Source organism: Elaeis guineensis, chromosome 7 (genome assembly GCF_000442705.2).
Source record: "Elaeis guineensis isolate ETL-2024a chromosome 7, EG11, whole genome shotgun sequence".
Classification (NCBI taxonomy): Eukaryota; Viridiplantae; Streptophyta; class Magnoliopsida; order Arecales; family Arecaceae; genus Elaeis; species Elaeis guineensis.
In genome coordinates this window covers 87,016,171-87,039,041 of record NC_025999.2, presented here as the reverse complement: position 1 = coordinate 87,039,041, position 22,871 = coordinate 87,016,171, and the positions used below count along the sequence as shown (strand labels likewise).

General features: G+C 40.2%; 2 protein-coding genes across 7 annotated transcripts in view; one reads left to right on the top strand and one right to left on the bottom strand.

Moving 5' to 3' along the window:
- The first annotated feature begins 7,865 nt into the window (after positions 1-7,865).
- Positions 7,866-22,871, top strand: part of LOC105048698 (uncharacterized) — a 93,849-nt gene continuing 78,843 nt past the window's right edge. The window contains exon 1 of the mRNA XM_010928104.4: positions 7,866-7,870. The gene's annotated coding sequence lies outside the window, so the exon portion shown is untranslated. The remainder of the gene's footprint in view (positions 7,871-22,871) is intronic.
- On the bottom strand, positions 9,983-14,114 carry LOC105048702 (uncharacterized). 6 transcript variants are annotated; one of them, XR_832686.4, is made up of 5 exons: positions 13,167-14,114; positions 11,898-12,126; positions 11,650-11,815; positions 11,282-11,376; positions 9,983-10,749 (listed from the first exon to the last, which is right to left on the bottom strand). XR_832686.4 is itself a non-coding variant. In XM_010928110.4 (4 exons), the coding sequence occupies exons 1-3, from the start codon at positions 13,949-13,951 to the stop codon at positions 11,651-11,653; spliced, it is 1,179 nt and encodes a 392-aa protein (XP_010926412.2). In that variant the 5' UTR covers positions 13,952-14,114; the 3' UTR covers positions 9,983-10,749; position 11,650. The 6 variants fall into 6 exon arrangements, 2 of the variants coding, with proteins under 2 accessions (XP_010926412.2, XP_010926411.2); XR_012142982.1 differs by having other exon boundaries at positions 11,475-11,815; positions 13,167-14,113; XR_012142984.1 differs by lacking the exon at positions 9,983-10,749 and adding an exon at positions 10,932-10,979.

Below are 22,871 nucleotides of genomic sequence, written 5' to 3'. Positions count from 1 at the left end.
CGGCGGAGGACCGCCGGCGACCGGCGGCGGGCGGCAGCGGCGCGGCCGCAGGCGGCGGCGCGCGGGACGCGCGTCCCAGGCCCGCTGGCCCGCGTGGGACGCGGGACCCAGGCCCAGGCCCGCGCGGGACGCGCGACCCAGGCCCAGGCCCGTGCGGGACGCGCGACCCAGCAGCCTGCTGGCCCATCCCCGGTCCACCGTGGACCGGGTGGTCCACGGCGCGGCCTGTGGACCGCGTGGACGTTTCCCACTCGATTCTCGCGGTCCACGGCCCTATTCCGTGGACCGGAGCGCGATCTAAGGGTCCAGAGAGCTCCCGGTGTTGATCGGACGGCTTGGGACGTGATTTGGCTTGATTAAGGATTCCTAATCACCCTCTAACCTATGTTTAAGGCTTTAAAAGGCCTGAGACACAGCAGAGAACGAGCGGTTTTGGTTTTCTCGCCGCCGTACGAACCGAGAGGAGAGAGAGAGGCGTGAGGCGCTGTGAGAGAAGGAGCAGGAGGCTCCTGGACAGCGGTCGCCAGGCTCTTCAGGGGTTCAGGGGGTCTCCAAGAGAGAGAGAGCTTTTGTGAGGGGAACTTCATGTGAGAGAGAATTGGGTGTACAAGGGTTGAGGGTGAGGTCTCCTCTTGTAAAATTTTCTTTTCATAGTGAAGTTTGCATGCCCCGTGGAGGCGAGCCCTTTTGTGGCTGATCCACGTATTTTGATTGTTTTTCTTCTGTTTTGTTTCTTCTTTCTTCCTACTGCATCGCGTGGTACTGAAAGGGTCTTGGGAGGTGGTGTCCTGGCCAGACATCCACCCAACAAGTGGTATCAGAGCCAGGTTGGTACAAGGACGCAGATTGCAGTGGTGGTGAGCAAGACTGAAGATGGAGAAAACAGGAACAATCAGGATGGAGATCAACAAGTTTGATGGTAAGAGCAATTTCTCCTTGTGGCAGGCAAGGGTGAAGGACGTGCTCATCCAACAGGGGTTGATCGAAGCTCTCTTGTGCGATGAGAAACCGACCACCATGGAGGTGCGGGATTGGAAACGGCTACAGATGCAGGCGGTGAGTACCATCCGCATGTACCTGGCGGATGAGGTGGTGATCCATGTGCTGAGCGAGACTTCCCCGACGGTGCTGTGGTCGAAGCTCGAGGAGTTGTACATGGCAAAGTCTCTCACCAACACACTTTTCCTCTGGAGGCAGTTTTACCAACTGCGGATGACTGAGGGACAGAGCGTGCAGGAGCATCTGAGCCACTTCCAGAAGATCCTCACCGACCTTCTCAGCGTTGGCGAGAACGTTGAGGAGAAGACCAGGGCGCTGGTTTTGCTGGCGTCGCTTCCCCCTTCGTACGAGTCCTTGGTGACTGCTCTTCTAGTGGGGAAGAGCACTATCAAGATGGACGAGGTCACCGCGGCGATACTCCAGAACGAGGTTCTCAGGAGGGAGAACCCAGCTTCGAGCTCAGGTGGCGATAGCTCAGCTTTGATGACTTCTGGAGGAGCAGGAGGCGGTAGACGGAGCGACAGGAGATCGCATCGAGGGCGGTCTAAGTCCAGGAGGGACTTGAGCAAAACCAGGTGTTACCGGTGTGAGGAGTTGGGGCATCTAGCCAGAGATTGCCCTCAACTGAAAAATCGGACGGTGGCTGCTGTAGCGACGGCCGGCAGCGATTCAGATGGAGATGTCCTGGAGATATCTGACGAGGTATCTACTTCTTCCCAGCAGTGGATATTAGATTCTGCATGCCCCTATCATGTGTGTTGCAGAGAGGAGCAGTTTGACTCCCTGGAGAACAGTGAGAGCACTGTATATCTGCCGAATGGATCGAGCTGTGCGATCAGAGGCATTGGGACGGTCAGCTGGAGGACACATGACGGTGCAGTGAGGAGATTGGGGGAGGTCCGATACATACCCGATTTCAGGCGGAATCTTATCTCACTTAGCAGACTGGATTCGAGAGGCTACAGGACGGTAGCTGGTGGAGGAATCCTGAGGGTGCTACGCGGCGATAGGATTGTGCTGGAGGGGAAGAAGGGGAGCAGAGGACATTATTACCTGGCAGGGAGCCCAGTGCGAGGTGGAGCATCGGGAGCCAGGTGGAGCCCAGAGCGAGGTGGAGCTCCAGGAGGCGGATCGGGCACGAGACAGGAGACTCGGGAGGACGAGAGGCGACGTCGCAAGGTAAGATTCCTATTGCCGCAGGATGATGCCCGAGCAGGTCTCAAGTCAGGAGGAGCACAGCATACGACGGAGATGGGATCGAGCAGCCTGGCTCGACTCCCATGTTTGCCCATCCATGATCAGCAGGCGATTGCCCCAGGGCATGGGGGCGAGGAGATCCAGATGCTCTCGAAGTTTGGAGGAGGCCGAATATCGAGTCGAGGTGGAGATTGTTAGGATTTGACGCCTCGAGATTCAGCCCACATTGAGCCCACAGTGAGGTTCGCGGCGAAAAACGGAGTCCAACGAGACCAAGATCACCTGAATCGGAGCTCGGATGGAGAAGATACGAGCTTTCGAAGATAGCACGAAAACCGAGGCGGCGGAGGACCGCCGGCGACCGGCGGCGGGCGGCAGCGGCGCGGCCGCAGGCGGCGGCGCGCGGGACGCGCGTCCCAGGCCCGCTGGCCCGCGTGGGACGCGGGACCCAGGCCCGGGCGGGACGCGGGACCCAGGCCCGCGCGGGACGCGCGTCCCAGGCCCAGGCCCGCGCGGGACGCGCGACCCAGGCCCAGGCCCGTGCGGGACGCGCGACCCAGCAGCCTGCTGGCCCATCCCCGGTCCACCGTGGACCGGGTGGTCCACGGCGCGGCCTGTGGACCGCGTGGACGTTTCCCACTCGATTCTCGCGGTCCACGGCCCTATTCCGTGGACCGGAGCGCGATCTAAGGGTCCAGAGAGCTCCCGGTGTTGATCGGACGGCTTGGGACGTGATTTGGCTTGATTAAGGATTCCTAATCACCCTCTAACCTATGTTTAAGGCTTTAAAAGGCCTGAGACACAGCAGAGAACGAGCGGTTTTGGTTTTCTCGCCGCCGTACGAACCGAGAGGAGAGAGAGAGGCGTGAGGCGCTGTGAGAGAAGGAGCAGGAGGCTCCTGGACAGCGGTCGCCAGGCTCTTCAGGGGTTCAGGGGGTCTCCAAGAGAGAGAGAGCTTTTGTGAGGGGAACTTCATGTGAGAGAGAATTGGGTGTACAAGGGTTGAGGGTGAGGTCTCCTCTTGTAAAATTTTCTTTTCATAGTGAAGTTTGCATGCCCCGTGGAGGCGAGCCCTTTTGTGGCTGATCCACGTATTTTGATTGTTTTTCTTCTGTTTTGTTTCTTCTTTCTTCCTACTGCATCGCGTGGTACTGAAAGGGTCTTGGGAGGTGGTGTCCTGGCCAGACATCCACCCAACACTTTCTCTCTTGCAAAATATTACTAATTCAAGCGCAAATATTTTCATTCCAAACACTGGATGCCCCAAGATTGGTTCATGAAAGTGCTGGCAAGAAGATTGCCATGTTTCGTATTTCGTATAAGATTGGCAGACCTGATTCGTTCCTCACCAAGGTTGGTGGCAGAGCTTAAAGTGTTTAACTTGCGTAAATTGAACCTTCACTGAGGAAATGCTGATACTAAATTGTGATGCTTGCAAGCTAGATGAAGTGCTACACTTTGAAACTGGAAGACACAGGAATCCAAGGTGAAAAGTTGGGCATGGTTGATACAAGGGGCATAAGAAAGGAGGGTAGGAATTATTGTAGTAGATATATGTGCTCCCTAACAACTCCTTCCACTAAAGGTGTTGTGTGGACCATCATTAGAAAGGTTGGCCTTAGCTCCTACTTGGTCCCTCTATAGCTTCAAGGGCTTTATTGAGATTAAAAGCTTGCTACATGTTTTGCGCTCCTGTGGCAATCAATGTCTGCAGCTGCAAAAGGTTTCAAAGAAGCAGGTGAGCTTGTTGAGAGCAGCTGTCCATGAATTGAGTAGTCTTTGGAAACCTTCTTTGCAAAAAACTGATTAATCTCTGCTTTCCATTCTCAAATCACGTTCCGATCTCTTAGTTCCTGAAAAAAGTTTTTGGCCCTAAGCACTTATTTTTGGTAGCCATTCGATTTTTAGTCCCTTGCTTGTTTATATAAATGTTCATTAAAAATGTGCAAGACTGTAGGAAACATATTAGAACAATGCTATTGTGACTCGGAAGAATCACTTGGCTGCTGGCGTGTTGTATTGCCATTGCTCTCCTTGAATTGGCATCATGAAGTGTGCTACATAATAAAGCAAAGTGAATGATGCAAGATAGATGAGTGTTTATTTTTTTTTTTTTAATTATTATTATTACCATAGCATTGCTCTATAGAAGTAACGAATGGCTGAATATAGTTTACCAGGAGGAGGGAAAAATTAAACAGAGAGTATGTAAGATCCCTCCAAGGACATATGTTCAACAATCTATGACCCCGCCTATAACATCAACTGGCACTCATATACGGGAAATGGGAATTGATTTTCCCTAAGTTTATTGAAAAGTTTCCCATTGAGCCAGTCTCTTGGTTCTACCTTGTGTTTGGTTTCATGAAGCTTGTTGCTGATTCTTACTGCCGATGGTGGTGTTTACAATTTTGAATGGAAGATTGCGAGCTAGCCTACTTGGTTTGGATTAAAAACTGAAGATGAGATTGTTTATTTTCGACGAAAACCAATTATGGACTTGTTTGTGGAGATCTTATTTTTACTATATAATGCTGCGGCATGCAGAGATGAATGCCAGACCTACACAGCTGATTAACAGTAGGCATGTTGGCTTGTATATTTGGAAGGCTCAATCTTGATCCAACCTATGTTAATTGAAAGTAAGAGAGCTATAGAGGACAGTGTGGCATATTTTGGCTCACCACAGCAGCTGCTGATCTGTTGGTTTGAGATGGCAAGAGATCAAGTTGTTTATAATGTAGCCTAATTAGATTCTACCTTTTATGAACAAACAAAATGATATGGACAATTATAGGGTGTTACAGCATTGTGTAGACAATGACTCTTAAGATCATTTGTATATTTTATCTTGTAATTTTGATTCACTCACCAACGATCGAAAATATGCTACTACCAGCACTTTCAGTTCGCATAAGACATCTCCTTACTCCATGTAGATCAACAATAAAATGAATACAATATTTTGATGCTTCTGCTGTATCAAAAACATATTGGACGAGCATACGGATTCACCAAGGAAAGAATTCTAATACAGTTCTATAAGGAAAACAAAGGAGGCTCTCAAAGGTTAATTCCAGTCCAATAGAAACAAAAATAAGCACCTAGAATGCTAGGTACAAGACTTACCAGGGCAAAACAGATCATGGTTGGTGTTAGACCAGGATCAGCATGATTATTTTTTGAGCATAACAGTGGGAGAGATGGAATGGGTAGAAAAAGAACAAGAAAAAGAGAAGGAAAAAATAGAAAAAAGAAAAAAAGGGAATAGTAATAAATATAAAAAGAGAAAGGAAATTAAAAAGGAGGCAGAGGAGTCCAACCATCATCCAGTCGAGAGAAAATCCAACCACAAAAAAGGAAAAGATGTCCAACTACGACTCTGAATATTCCTAGCCCAACACTTAGGAAGATTGGCATGGGAGCCCAACCTGCTGGCCCATTCAACTCCAATTTGAATGCAACATGATGTTGAGCACGTCTGTGTTATGTTGCTGCTTGCTGCACCGTGATACTACGGACATAAGGAAACCAAAATTAAAGATAAAATAATATAGATGATAAGTTCTCCCATCTTTGCATACAACAAAACGTATAAGAAAGAGGAAGATGAATATTTACAATAAATTTTGAGACTTGTCGGAGTCTCATCCTTAGCAGGGAAGGTGATGCACCATGCAGCCCTATCCACAGTTCCTGCGTCACTCATCTTATTTTATACTTGCTTTCACTGTGGTCTTCCTGCCTGATGTCCATATATGCTAAATGTGAGGACCTGTAAGTTATACGATGAGTAAATACTAGATATTTATGTAGGATCAAGAAATTCAAATAATATCTTTCGACTAATATTTTTGAATGTGGCACTAAATATTTTAAAATATACCACCAACATCTTTTATAATACCCACGTTGTTATGGACAACTGTCATAATTTCTTTTTTGTTAATCCAAGTTGCTTGCATTCATGCATCAATAATGTACTGGAGGTGAAGTATGCATCTATAATTTAGATCAGACAATAACTTCACTGGTTGTGGTTTTCGAGCTGGCTTTGGCCCTGAGCCCATTTCTAAGTGGGACCAAAGTTGTGGTTTCGCTGATCTCTTATTAGTCAATACAGTTTAATGTACATCCACCTAACCAAGATTGTTCTAAGCTGGGAGAAATTCATCATTTGGTACAGACCAAGAAGTAGGCCTTTCAATCTGTGATGAAGGTGTTTCATATGGTGGATGGTGATGTTTTCAAGTTGTAGTCATGGTGGATGTCTCTTTCTGCATAATGAGCCTGCTGCATCATCTGAGGGATTTTTTTTGGTTTCCCTGGAAACCACTTGTCAAGTAATTGTCCAGAAAGTCCCTTCAGCACGTACGCCAAAGATAAAAAAACAAAACAAGGAGAGGAAGAGGAGGAAGAAGAAGAAGAAAGAACTTTCTCTTTTCTAAAGTTAGATGCACCAATTATCTAATTCTCTCTTACATCAGCTGCCAGATATCGGTTCAAATTCCCCTTCTTTGAAACAGCTGAAAGCTACCTAAACAAATGAAAAATAGCCTGCTCCAACGATGAGATACACTTGCTTCACATGAGTCACGAACCGATGCCAAGTATGTACTCTGAAACAAAGTCAAAAAAATCCATCTGTACATTAAGGCTGCCATTAAAATCAAATATGAGGGCTAGACACATTTCAAAAGAAACAAAGTAGCAGAGAAGACATCATATGAAGTAATGGATCACCAAACTGCTCGTTTGGTTCATTTTTTCCTTTCAACAATCTGACTAAAGTAATGAATAATCTTTCAACAATCTTTTCTTGTTAAAAGATGAACATGAAGAACAGCTCATTGTCTGGTCACATATATGATGATGATTTCGGAACACGTTGCCACTGCTGAAGGCCACTTGCCACTGAATGTAACAGGGTAAAGAAAACCTTTTTTGTTGAAGGGTGTGGGATGGACATTATGAGAAAAAGAAAAGAAGAAGACATCCTTCTGAGATGTAGGTCCTTCTCAGCGTTACCCAACCGGACAAGTAGTTAGCGACAAGTCCTGATCGCTTTGGAGATCTCCAAATCGAAATATTTTTCGACAACTCTTGGAGGTCAAAAAGGTTACTCGCCGTCTCATGGAACCACGTCACCACCCATTTACTATTGTAACACTCATGGAAAGTTGCAGCTGGGAGTGGTTGGATCTGATGGAACCGATACGAAAAGAGGTGTAGGAGTGGTATGTGCTATTTAATTCCCTTCCAGTTCTATAGGTTGAACCCCTCGTCAAGGGATTTGTCAAGCCGAAAACGTTTAAAAAGGAGTTTGAATTACCAAGTGGTTGGTGGTGGTGTAATAATTCGAAGAGGTTCGGGTCACTTGGACTATGGAGCCCCTCTATTATTTTGAAGCTTATATTCCTATTCGTGCGAAAGTTTTTATATTTATGCTGGCATTTTAAACAATCTGCTAGATTGGAAAACATCTCAACGTTCATAGTATCAAGTGAATTTTGACTTGTCCTAATTATCATACGTCTGTGCTCAGCATTGAAAGATTCTATGTTCGACTAAATCTAAAAGTTTTCTTATTGCAGCAGAGTTTCTTTCCTTTCTCTGGGCCCTGCTTTTTCATTTTTCATTTTTTTTTTTTTTTTTGAATTGAAGGGGAGCCAACGGGGACATCACTGCTTTGAACGTTTTATTGACATCTTAAGTATCTGCTTTTGGATCTTAGTTGTTAGCTAACTCATGTAGAATTTGATAATTATTAAGGAACATGGCATTGTAATTTTTACAATACCTAGACACAGAATACAACCATGGTAAGATATCCATGGTGTGATCATAGATTGTAAGTAAAAACCAGATCAACCATATATTAAGGTAAAACTAAGTTTTTAAGTACTAGCAGAACGGAAGAGGTGCCCTACTATTCCGAGTGTGGAGAAGAGACACCATCCTGAATGTCAGAGATGGGATGAGTCAGAAAATGGATCGGAATAGGACAGGACATCCACCATCTTGAGTGTTAGAACGTGGGTTGTCTCCATTCCATGATATTTTCAAACTCGGTAAAAACCATAAATCTAGCAGGCAAATAGAGCAAGGAAGAGTTCCAAGTCTTGGTACACAAGGGGACATCACTGCTGTCGGCCTCCTGGATGAACCAATTTATACCTTGTTGCCCTCTCTAAGATATGAATGCATGAAGCATGCAATTAGTCCTACAGAAGAACTATGGGCTTCCACGAGGCATAGATTAGTTTTGCATGCTTAGAACTACCTGGTTCCCCACGATGAGGAATTTGGATTGGGATCTTCTTCCTCATGATGGAGGATGAAACACAAAGCAGTCCCTTGGGACCAATTTCCTTGTAGACACATTTCTTTCGGCATCTGTGGTGAAAAGTCGATGTGACTTGGATCTATACAAGTCTCTTTGTTTCTTTACTGCAATGTGATTTGTCCAATTTGCGAATCTTATTAGTAATTGGAATCCTTCTTTGCTTATCTTAGTTGATAAACTGATTTATTTGGTTTGTCGCATGTTTCTTTTACTTTTGCCGGCACGAAATATGAATTTTTCCTGTTAGTCGAACTTTTCGACGTGGGTTAGAAGAGAATACGAAGGGAACCTTGTTCCTTTGATTCTAATAAACTTCATTGAGAATGGAATAGAAGTGTTCCGTAAGTGGGTTTTTGGAATTTGATCTTCAAAATGGAGAGAACTATGAAGATGAACTCGCATGGTAGATCCAACTTGCAACACTCTTTCTTCACCGATTCTATCTCACCCTTTTCTATCATGGACACCTAAAATGCTATGTACGGTGAGTGCACATTGGTCCAAAATCTTTCCATGTCACTTCGCATAAGTAAACTGCCCGATTGTGGGGCATGTGCTGTTCTCATGCTTGAGAGCTAGTAAGATCAAGCAGCTGACCGGATTCCTATCAGCAGCAGCCCTCGCAGAGACACCGGTTCCGTCATTCTTGGAGATTATGTGGCAGAGTATTAGGTCAGAGGCCACAGGATTGCTTGGCATCTGAACTACCTATACTACTTACCACATCTGATTGTTCAGGAGCAGCTTTATATTTGAGTTGAGATACTTTACGAGATTTATTCTGGAGAAAGTTTTAAGTTAGGCAATTGAGATCGTCTACCTATCATTGACTGATTTGACCTTAAGGACCGCAGATCTTTGGAAACTCCATTAATTGAGACCTCCCAACCCATATTATCTTAAGATCAATTTCGATAACAGTGTGATCGATAGCAGAGGAGCAAGGTTTGTGATTCATAAACTGGGTTCGAGGCTGATGGCCACAGTAGAAAGTCATTTTGTTGAGCCTATGGTGCCAAGAATGGAGTTACTATATATATATATATAGTCATATCCTTATCACGTTGGTTTTATCTTGATATTGTGATCCAAATCATGGAATAAACTATTTTAAGTGATGAGCCTTTTATATATATATATAGTCATATCCTTATCACGTTGGTTTTATCTTGATATTGTGATCCAAATCATGGAATAAACTATTTTAAGTGATGAGCCTTAGACAGCAAATCACCCTACGTATCCATACAGGTCTTAAGAAACCCGGCATCGACCACCTAGCAAGCATACCCAAGGACGTTATGAGCTCGTACAAGTTACAACTGCTTATTAATTGGCTTACGAAGAAAAACAGATCTTGTTTATTGAGATTAATATAATTATTTTATCTTAACAAGCATTATGAGCTACATAAGGGCTTGACTTGGCAAAATATTAGCATTATGGACAATTAATAATGAAATTATATATACCATTTTGTTTTCAACTGATAGTACCGCGTGGTTGACTGCAACGAAAGTGCCTCAAAATGGCCATTGCAACACCATAAATCTGTACCAAAAGGCATTTCGTTCGCTGGCCACTATGATACCCTCTTTTCAACTTAGACGGGCAGCCCTCCTGAAAGTATCATCCAATGCTTTTTTTCCCTTTTTTTTTTTTTCTTGTGGAAAGCTTTTATCTTGTGCTCCATAAGTCGTAGAAAGAGTACTTTGACCAAGAAAAATCTCTCCCTGAGAAGACTCTTTACCTCCAAGCTCTCAATGCAATTCGCATTTAGTATGTCAGCAAACAGTTTCCAAATCAATATCCTGATATTTAAATCTAAGGAAAGGTATCCAAGACTAGTTTAATTGTGGGGTCCCACTTTTGCCACCCATGGCCATGAGTTGATGCCAAGGATGGACATCTGCCCGGAAACAAAGGGAGCCTACTCTCTGAAGGCTTGTCTTCCAAGCAAAGTTGAAGAACATTCAAACATAATTAATTAGCATACATCACATGGACCACCTCACTGATCAAAATTTTATCTTTCTGCCCGCCAACCTGACCCTAATGATAAGGCCAGTCTTGCAAACCGGAATGGCCTCTGAGACCAGCTGAATGGTTGGTGTCCATGGACCTACTCCACACAAAGGCCTCAGATTTTAATCAGATGGCAAAACATTGAATCTGATGTCCCAGATATTTGATGAAAGACACCATGCCTGTAATATTTATATAGCAAACAAAGACTTTAAATGAGGGGTGTCGGAAAGACATGTGCCAACATAAGATAAACAGAGAGCAACAAATGAATACTCTTTAGACATGTAGTTTCTTTTCTAGATTTCCAAAAAACCGACAGCATGTTATCGACAAGGCCGAGTCACGATGAATAATCAGCAGGTCCATCAAACATGCACCAGAATTTTCAAATCTTGATACTTTTACATACCTATTATCCAAGGCAGCATACTAGATGTCAAAAAGATCACAAAACATCTGTACTAGATCACTGTTCTATAACATATTTAGAAGATTGCAGGAGGGAGTGGTTGGAGCCGATTGGAACTAATTCAAGGAGATGCAGCAGAAGCATGTTATTCTATTCCCTTCTAGATCCAAGTTTTGAGATGGTTTGGATTTTATGCAGAGATCGGAAAAAGGATATGGCTCACAAAAGGCTAAAGGTATGGTGAAGCAATATAAAAGTTACTAAAAGAAATAAGAATCCACTCAATGCTCCAAAAAGCTTACTGTTTCCCATGTGAAGATCCAAACGCAATCACTATCAAGGATCAAAGCACATGATCTCACCACCACCAATTCTCCAATTTGATTTTTGACTGGAACTACACAAGATGTTGAAAACAAGAGAACATGAACAAACAAAGCAGCTCTCAGAAACTCATATTCAAATCACACACATGTGGCCTTATGTACATCTTACAGTCATGGGAGGGATATGGGTCAGGTCTACAGACCCCAAGCATCTGCTGTCAGTTTCTTCTCTCTCAATCCTCCTCCTTTCACTCAGATCAGGCAGGTATTTGGCTGCCCGATCGGCAACTCTCTGACAACCTTATAAATTAGTAACTAAAATGTACAGATTAAAAAACCCTAACCTTACACATCTGGATCACAAAATTTTCCATCCATATGGTTCTGGACAGCTTTGATTGCAGCAACCCTAGCAGAAGTGGCTGCTCTATTTGCAGCTGTGACTGCCTTATTGACTTGGTCGTCCAGCCGGGGGAGGTTATTAGCACTCTCTGCAGCCTTTATTGCAGCCTAGTGGAAAGGAAAGCTTCTGAGAGTTAGAATATTGACCGAAGGTAGAGTTAAATGGATGCAGTCATGAAAAGAAGAATACTTGAATAGCTCGTCGCACCAAAGGATCTGATGGGAGGAGGGGGATCTTTAAAACACCACAATCCCACTCTCCTGATCTCATTTCACTATTTCGGAATGCGTATGTTCCAAAACCTTGTCTCCGGCCTTCATGCCATGAGCCCTCGTAGCAGTGGCCGTTAGCGAAGTGATAGACGCCAAAACCATGAATTTTGTCTCCAAAGTATTCACCACTGTACCTATCACCATTCCTACATCAAACCAAGTTGGATCATTTTCCATCCACACTAACATGGACATACCTTTAAAGTTAGAAAATCAAGATAATGTTGAAAATATAACAATAAAGTGAGAATTAGAACTTTCTGCCAAACGCAGTATGAGAAAGTAAAGGATGGCATTAAAAATCTCAGATGTAAAGCAGAGCAATAAAAGGGATGTCATTAAGAAAATATTAAGCACTTTTCGATAATTGGTGTTCGGTTCACAAATATCACAAGTGAAAGAAAAAAGAACCAAAATTGCCGAAAAGCATAGGAAGTGATTCAAAATTCTCGATTTCATACAAAGAAAACAGTGAACATTGTGGACAAACTAAAGCAAGATGAGAAAATGGACTAAGAAGATTTTGTTGGAAAATCACATAGTCATGAGTGAAGGCCAAGTCTATAAGTTTTTCTTCTTTTTCGTTTTCTGATAAGATATAAGAATCAGCACCTCATCCCAACACACACACACACACAAAAAAAAAAAAGAACCATCTGATTTCACCAAACCTCCCAATCCATTCTATCTTGCAAACGTTTCAAATTTAAAAAAAATCTCAAGCTCCTTGAAGAAAATTTAAGATTAAAATCAGAATCAGGGAAGGGACTATTTCAACAGGACTAAATCTCCAATAAGAAAATATAGCCACAAACCAAGAACATTAGACCAAACAAACATGGATCCAATGAACAATAAAATGCGGATATCCTCTCCAAAAAGAAAAAAAGAAAATCAAAGCAGAACACAGATCCCATCTGATCAGTATCTCAATCCCTAACAAGCCAATCACTAATCAGTTATCCAGCACAAAATTCTATTGTTCCATTGATGTCAATCAACAACAAATAAACCAACTTTCCATGATCAGCAAAACCAGAACACGATCATTTCAAGCACTAACATCTACAATTAATCCATGAAACAAGGCACAACTTTTACAATCTCATAAAGCGATCCAATATATCAAAACCCATAAGAAAAGCTAAAGACCCATCGAAATCTATAATCAGTGAGCAATCGGTACCTGAAACTGTAGCAGCCAAGCCCATGCTTAACTCCGCACTTGAATTGCCCCACATAGCAGCTACCATCAGAGCAAGCTTGCACTCCACTCCCATGGCTCTGCCCGCCGAGCCACTCCCCGGCATAGCTATCCCCATTATAGAACCGATACATCCCGAACCCATGCCGCAGTCCCTGGCGGTATTGTCCCCTGTATCGACTCCCCCTCGCCCAGCTCTCGACCCCATACCCGTCATACTTCCCATCAACCCAATCCCCTTCATACCTCCCCTTCCCGAAAAAGCTATACACCCCGCTCCCATTACACTTCCCCTGGTGGAACTCCCCCTCATACACATCCCCATTGCCGTAAAATTCCACTCCTTCCCTCACTATCCTCCCAATCCTACCCCTCCCCTTCCTCAAAATCCTATCTTCATCGCCGATAAACCACTGGACTGAGCCACTCCGCCTAGCGGCGCGGCCAAAGATGAAAACTTTCCACAGGAGGATGATCACGGATGCGACGGCGACGGCGCCCGAGGCGAGGAGGAGGTTCCCGGAGGAAAAAAACTCTCTGATGAAGAAGATGAAGAGGAGAGGAGGATGAGGATGAGGAGAGAGAGAGGAGGAACGGGGTGGAGGAAAGGAGGGGCGGGCAGCGGGGGGGGGTCGGGTGGGCTTCTCGTCGTCCGGGTCCTCTTCCGCCAAGGTTGAGAGGCTGTGGGGGTAGGAACGGAGGGTGGGGGAACGGAGGAGAGAGGAAGTCCGAGCTAGCTTCGCCCCCGGGCTCCTTTGGCCTTCCATGGCTTCTCTTCTCTTCTCTCCCACCACCCCTAGCTTCTCTTCTCTCTAAGAGGAGGAGAGAGTGGGAGAGAGAGGAGTCATGAGAGGAAGGAGAAGAGAACTAGAGAAGGTTAAGGGGGAAGAGAGAGAGAGAGAGAGAGAGGAGAGAGAAGGGACACAAACTACTTTGGGGAGGGGAGGGACGGGTAGAGAGAGAATTTTATAACAGATCAAAAGGCAGGGGGAGCGTCTGTCAACGGCCGGATTTTATTTGGACCGGGGTGGGAGCCTTAGGGTTCGAGAAAGTGACCGTCGACTTCGAATCCGACGGTCGGCGTGTGGTCGTTGGTTTCTTTCGTTTTTGTGTTTTGGGGCGGGATGACTGGGGAAGGGGGGGTTTGGTTTCCCTTGGAGTCATCGCCCTCGCGTTTGGAATTTTGGGTGGAAGGATGATGATGGGAGGGTTTTCTGACCGTTGGATCTGTTTGGATTTTAGATGCGGCTTCCTCGGATCTGGAACGGGGTCCATCACGTGCAAGATGTGTGCACGGGGAGTTTTGGCAGTGCGATGAACAGTTTTTCTGAATGTGCGCATAGAGAAACTATGCGAACTCGGATCTGCCATACTGTTTGGAATTGAGATGGAGCATGCAAGGTCTAGCCCAAAGTTTGATTCATGTTATAACCAAATCAAGCTCAGACTAGCTCATTTCATCTTAAATAAAGTTGAGCCGCTTGCAGATATCTCAATTAATAGATACAGTAAAAACATGGAGGTTCTCCGATATTTCAGCTAATTTCTACTATTAAATTTAATATTATAAGTCAATAAATTTTTTTATATGTAGAGGTGATCAACAATTAATAAGTATGTGATATTAATTTTTAATATTTTTTTATGTAGTGTTTATAGAAATTTGAAGAGTGTAGAATTTGTGAACATTCAAATTTGAAGTTAGGTAAAAACTTACACTATTGCAGACGAAATTCAAAGCCTATAAATATTTTAGTGATCTATTTTTTCCACCCACCCTAGTTAAGTTAATTGATCTCCAACATATTTTTTTTAAATTTTACCTGTTTTATTTTACAATATTTCATAATTCTAATGAAATGATGACGGATATTTTATTTATTTCTAAAAAAATATAATATAAAAGATAAAATTTTACCTACTAAAAATATTTAAAATATTATATAATATATAAAATAATTTTTATTTTTATTTAGAGATTTGAGCTTAATCAAGCACCATACGAATTATTAGGTTAGAGTGATGGAAAAAAAAAAAAATTTGTGCATCACATGCAGTGGTTGACTCATGTACGAGATCAGGTAAAAAAAATTATTATTTTACACTGTTGTTTGAATTCGTATATGAGCCAATTACCACGTGCGCGTTCTGCACCGCGCGCGCGGTGCACAAAGATTTCTTGTGATGAAAATAGAAGCCGTTTCTCCCGTATAGAAAACTTTATGCAGTCGCCTGAAAATAAGATATGGGGAGATGGGGTGATGGTGGCCGTTAGATTGGATGGTGAGTCGAAGGTTGGACGAGGGGAGGGGACGTGGGTTCGAAAGGTCACGTGGCAGAGATCGGAAGTTGGGAGGCACGTGGGAGAGAGACGTGAGGTGGTAAGTGGAGCCAACCCCGAGATGTGGATTTGGTCTAAAGCTGCGGTTGAATCCACCAAAAAGCTCGAGCAACAGCAAGTGACCCGAGAACCGCTGTGCCTACCCCAGCACGTTTACACATCCTCCATCACTCCAGTTATATATATATATATATATATATATATATATATATATATATATATATAATGAATTAATTGCTTAAAATGAGAGTATATAAATCCAAGAAAGCCAAAAAATATTAAAAAATTACTATAAAAGGTGTATAGAAGAGTTTCATAGTATAAATTCATATGATTAGCCATATAGCTCGCCATCCAGTTTGTATCACTATTAGTTATCTTATGGCTATGCAATATCTTAATAAAAGATAAAGTACACATCATTTGCAGCAATGACATATAAGTATATAAATATTGGTATGTGTGAGAAGTGATTCAAAAATCATCTGACAATTGTCAATGAATTTCTCTCTAGATGTATGTTAGAAGCATTCAACTTTTGTGTAGCATAAATCAATTCTTCTCATGTAGCTTGCGTAATTCGATCAATGGTATAGTAGTATCAAAAATCTTGATATCATCGGTAGCTAAAAACATCCTATTAGCATCTCTCATTACAAAACATGCTTTTCCAAAAGCATCTCAATATCAAAATTCACATCGGTATGGTTGGAGGGTGGTGGTTCCTAAAAAAATAGCAATACAATATGACACAAAAACTGCTAAAAGAGCCATAGATTTCTCCCCTTCTCAAAGATCCAGCTAAAATAGACGTTTAAACAAACTCCTTGGCTAATGTAATAGCTTTGGGCTGAGTGGACGTCTTGTACCCACCATCACTCCTTCAGAACCAGGATCCTCTTGCAAGCAGGCTGTAGCATAAAGTGTTATGCAACTCTCTGTGACCTCTAGCAAACAATGAGTGCCACGTATGGCATTGTACGTGCTGGTGGATCATCTTATCCAACGATTGTTCATCTTCTAGTGACGGTCTTTGAGGGTTATACAGCACTCTACAATGTTGTACGGCTGCTGTGCAGCCCATGCACCGTGAAGCATCGATTCTCCTTTCTTTTCGACAGAGGCTACCCTATCTCCCAAGTGAATAGCTTCTAGCAGCACATGTTGCACATGAAACGCTTAAAAGTTTCCTTTTAGCTTGTAGCAATCAGCTAATAAGTTAAGTTGTATTTGTAGCTAGCAATCTATTCATATCACTGCGATTTAATATGATAAATGAATTATTGTATTTATATATTTTTGGATGGTAATTCAAATTTTTTTATTGAAAGTAATATGGATTGCTTTGGAGAAGGATGGCTATCCAGATTATCATTTTTTGATAATATTATAATAAAAATTTTGAACAAAATTATTCTTCAAAAAATTACACAAAACCCATTATCCAACCCTCCCCCCTATCCAAGGGCAGCTTAACACATTTGGAGGCCTAAAACTAAATACTAAAATATGATTTTTTAAATTTAAATTTATATAAATTTTTACTAAAATTTTATTTTTCTAGTTTTTGAGATGCAAAATTTTTAATTAAATTTTTATAATCAAGTTTTTCTAACATTTCTTTTTCAATTGATAATATAGCCAATCCATTTAATCTTTCTTGAGACATTGTTGATCTTAAGTAAGATTTTATTAATTTTAATTTTTAATTATTTTTTTGTTGAAGCAACACTTACTGAAATTGTTAACATTATTTTAAAAGCAATATATGCATTTGAAAAAAAATCGAGTGGTTTATATGATTGAGTATGTCCATTGGATTGTTATCTTCTACTTGTATAATTTTTTTTAAAAATTTTAGCTCTGAAAATAAATCTAAACCATCAATATCAGAGTAGTTATTATTTTTGAGGAACATTCAAGATTAGGACAATATTCTTTCAAACTATCATTGTCTAATGACTTCAATTTTTTATCACTAAATAGAAAATCAAAAATATTTTTATATATTTTAAATTATTCTAATCTATTTTGGAGTAAAAAATTATTTGATCTACTATATATAAGAAATAATCAATTCTAAATGATTCTTCAAGAGGTTTTATTGTTTTATTGTCAACATCCTCATCAAATTATTTCTTTCTATAAATGATATGTTTATCATCAAATTTAGGTTCTATTTTCATTTTAGATATAATTTTTTTAGAAAAAATTATAGCGGACGCAAATTCATCTTCTTTATATTTTTCAAAAAAAGAAAGAAAATTTTTAATTGTTCTATAGCAATATCAATATGTATATCTTTTGATTGTAAACTTTTGCTAACTGAATTAATAGCAAATAATATATCATACTAAATAGTCATACTCAATAAAAACTCAAAATTTTCAAGCTTATATGTTGCTAAGCAATTAGCTTCACTTTTAGTTTTAAGATCTTCATTAATTTCTACTAATTTCAATAAAGCATCTCTTATTTATGGAGTTTGAAATTTTATTGCTTTAACACTCTCAATACGACTTTTCCAACGTATTTGTGATAAGGATTTAAGAGTTAGACTGAAAATATTATCTTATAAATTTTTTATCATTTAGTAAAAGAAAAAATAGTGAATATATACGTTGTACCATTCCAAAAAATGATATAACTTTAATACAAAAACTAGCCATGTCATAAAGTACTAAATTTAGACTGTGACAACCACAAAGTGTATAAAAAGATCTAAGATTTATATCTAAAAGTCCTTTTTGCACTCCTTGCTGTTTGTCCTTCATATTAGATCCATTATCATATCCCTATCCTCTTAAATTATTAATATCAAGTCCAATATATTTTATTTCATCCATAATGACATCAAAAAAATCTTTTTCGATTGTATCATCTACTTTTAAGAACTCAAAAAAATATTTCATAATTTTGATTGGATTTGATGAAATATCTACACATCACAATATAAAAGACATTTGCTCCTAATGACTTGTATTTGGAGTGCAATCAAGTATTATTGAAAATATTTTACTTCTATAATTTTTTAATAATTTTATTTTTAATTTTACTTGCTAACAAATTTATCAATTCATTTTATACATTATGTCCAAGATATTGAGTATGAATTTTATTATCTTTAATACGTTGAATATGTTCTTGCATCATCGGATCAAATTTTGTAATTATTTCAATTAGACTTTAAAAAATTTATTATTTTTTGATAAATTTTTATATTTTTTTCACAAAAAGTCAAATTATTCTTACCAAAAATTTTTACTACAGCAAGAATTCTTAATAATACTTTTTTTCAATATTCTTTATCTTTATTTATTTATTTTTAATATTTTTATCAATTATTTTATTTTTCAACAATCTCATTTCTAAATCAATCTATGAACTCATATTAATAATATGCTCATTACTCATCTCATGACTCTTAAGCTTAGCACTAAAGTTTCTCCAATCTTTAGTGCCAACATTAGCTAGTTTACTTATACTAGAAACAGAATTAAATAATTTGTAATAAAACTAAAATATTCTGTCTAAGTTTTTTGAATAAATTAACCATCTTCTTTCATGCTTTTCTCCATTTGCCAACTTTTGAATATAATATATAGTAGAAAAATATCTTGAGAATTCATCTTTAGAAAAATCTATATCATCAATTCTAATTGAATTTTTTTTTACTAATAAATCTCTCAAATTTGTATTAATATTTATCCATTGACTTGGATCATAAATATTTTTAGGAATACAATCATTTAAATTAACAGATTGGTTCTCTTCACCGTGACTTTGAGGATCATTTTGAATCTCTTCATTGATTTTTTCTTGTTCTAATATTTCATTATCATCTAACTCTAAAAGATTATTAACTTGTTCATTTAAGAAATATTCATTAATATTTTTTGATTTATTATTTTTATTATTTGTAAAAAATTTATCAAAAGCTTCTTTTTGAGATTGTATTAAACTTTCAATTCTTCTTTTTTTTTGAAGCTTTGAATAATCAGATTCATATTTTCAAGTTGATATATTTAAATTATTATTATGAATTATCAAAAAAATTTAACTATTACAATTATTTTATATTATTTAAATAGCTAAAACAAGATCAATAATCAAAATTTCTAATTCAATGAATCAAGTATTAAATAAAATAGAGACAATATATAATAATATAATATAAATTTTAAATTAAATAAAAAATATATAAAAATTAGAACAATAGTATCCGATTATTGAATGTTGATTGTAAATAAAATAAATAATCAATTAATTTATATTATCCGATTGTTGAATGCTATTGTACGAGAGTGCAAACTGCAGAAAATATGAGTTAGAGTTATTATCAAGAAGAAGAGTAAAGAGAATAATAAAAAAAATTTAAAAAATAGATACTATAAATTAAATTTTTTTTTATAAAAAAAGAAATTGTATTAATCTAGAGAAAAAATGGATAATCCTGCTGAACTTACAAAAATAGAATGATCCAAACTACAAAATATCAAACACTTCTCAACCCCAACCCTAATCAGTTTTGAGAATTTATAAACCTTCCGAAAGAGTACAAAAGCAGATAACAAAAAAAATTCAAAAACTGAATAAGATTCTATATTTCTGTGGAGCTGTATATGCTGTGTAAAATATGAATTATTAACAATATTTCTGTCAAAGCATAAGAAAACAACCTATTTTTATAAAAGAAATGATCGTTGGTGCCTTAGCGAACTAGATCGGTAATTGGCCAATATTAATGAAGCAGGCCGCCCGCCGTCTGACTCTCTTTTTTTTTTTCCACACTACCGCGCACAGTAATCGCTTACAGTCTACCACGTGTTTTGGTCTGGGAAATGCAAAAAAAAAAAGAACCAATGGACCTTTCATCTTCCACTCTTCCTTGCCATCGGTGACCGATCGATCGACCGTCGATGACCGTTCAGCCGCTTAGGGCCTCCGGTGAGCGGCACTGTTCATCTTCTCACGAGCCGAGTGTGGGGGGGACCTGGGGCAGGGGCCTTTCGAAAAATAAAAAAAAAAAGGCCGTCCACCGTCGTGCCGCTCGCGGAGACCTTCGATCCTTGGAAGAGTTTGATGCGCGGCACCGGCACCTTTCATCTTCTTACGGGCCAAGCAGGGGGGCCTGGGGCGCGTGGGCTTTCTAGAAAACAAAAAAAAAGGGATCGTTCATTATCGCGCTGCTCGCGGAGACCTTCGATCCTTCCGTGACCCATCTTCCTCACCACCGATGATCGACCGACCGCACGCTCAGTTGTTCTTCCTTGCCCTAGCACTGTTCATCTTCTCACGGGTCAAGCGGGGCATCGAGGCCGCCTGGGCCTGGGGTCGGGGGCCTTCCACGGTTGAGCAGGGGCCTGAGGGCAGAGTCGCAGAGGGAGACTTTGCCAGGGTGGAGGCGGGGAGGGAGAGGTACTAGGGGCCTGGGGGCGGGAGCCTAAGGCAAAGGCTTCGGTGGCCTTGCCCTTCAGTCGCCCTTGCCTCTACCCCCTCCATATGCACCCGCATCTCGCAACTCGTCCATTTTCCTTGGTTTACTTGCAGCTCTTCTTGTCCCCAACCACCTCACATGGCTCCTCCATGCTCGTCTCTACCATCCTTATAGTTCCACATGTGCCTGCTCCCTTCTCATTCCCCCAGTGCCCACAGTTCCCCACATCTTTCGATCGGCCACTTCTTTATGCCACTACAACACTTACATTACTCCTGTTACTTCTCATCAGGAAAAAAGAAAAGCACCCGGATAAAATTATTGAGAGTATTTTTGAAATTTGATTTCACATTACTGATAATCTGATTGTCATATCAAATATGTTAATCAAGATTTTCAATAATTGTACTGTAACATTATCTGTGTGTATCAAATAGAGTAATATCAATATTATTGATAATTTAACGATGAAAATACAGTAATATCAATATTACTAATAATTTAATGATGACAATTTATTCTAAAAACAATCTATTTTATTTTTTAAAATTGTCTAACGATGTACCAAACGCAAATCTTAGAGATGTTCCACTATCCATTGGACTCTTGCTCACGGCAAACCTATCATAATTTGGCTCCAACTTGTTATCTCCGGCAAGTTTCAGTGCCTCATGGATCGCCCAATCCTGCATTTGTATGATGAAGGGGCTCGATGAACTTTTGGGCTCTGATATGAATCGGCTCCGCCATACAGTTCGTGTACAATACTTGAGCAGGCCTTTTGCTCCCGCACTAAAAAAGACCCATCAGTATTAGTTTTGAAAGGAAGATTTTGGGCTTCCCACCTCACTAGCTATTGCTCTTTCATAGGACCTGCAAAGGTTTCGCCCTCCTCAACATAATCATGTGCCATAACCCATTCTCTCCTTCGAAACTACATACTGATATAGATGTCTTTTAAATAGACATTTTGTTCCCATCCCTCTCTAAAATACACATATTGTTTTTTTGTTTTATTTCAATTATTTTCTAACAATGATTAGAGGCAATTATTATGATGCTAAAATAAAATAATGTAGACATAGGCTTTTATTTGAAAATTATTTTTTTTTCTTTGTTATAACAGCTAATAGCAATTTGAACCCATAACAACTTCAATGATATAACATCTTTTTCTTTATTCGTTTGCATTTTCTATTCTTTGGTAGCTAGTAACCTAGAATGCAAATGGTTCAAACTGTTTATGAGTAGCTTGGGCTCAGACTCATCAATGGTTCATCTGAGCTCAACTTAATTAGAAAATGAGCCGAGCTAAAAATACAGTTCAGAGCTTAGCTCATTAACAAGCTAAGCTTGAACATCTACGTTGTTTGGATATCCTGAAAAGGTCCAGTTCAACTCAACAAGACATTGCCAAGTCGAGCTTGAAGATTAAATTATGTTGAACTTGTCTCGAGCCAAGCTGGAATAGGTTTTTTATTTTCCAAGCCAGAGTGCTCGGCTCATATTTGCACCCTTGGTAACCATAGGCACCACTTACGCCTTTCTTTAAAAAAAACATAAGGCTGAGTTGGTATAGAGGAGATCCCTTGGATAAAGTGGCATATAATACTGTTGTGTGTTGACGCTATGATGAAAGACAGGAGAAGGCCAAGATCAACAACACTTGGACATCTGAAAAAATGAAAATGGATGGCTTTTCCCCAACATGAACACCACCCCCCCTTCTTTTCCTTATTGATGATTAATGATCAAATTCGTCCATGATTGAAGCTTATTGGCTCACATTGGATTCAAGACAAATGACTCATAACTAATATAATATTCAGGTGGATGTAATCAAGAAAAAGAAACAATCAAACAAGTCCCTTTTTTCTATTGTTATATATAGAAAGAAACGGCCCAATAA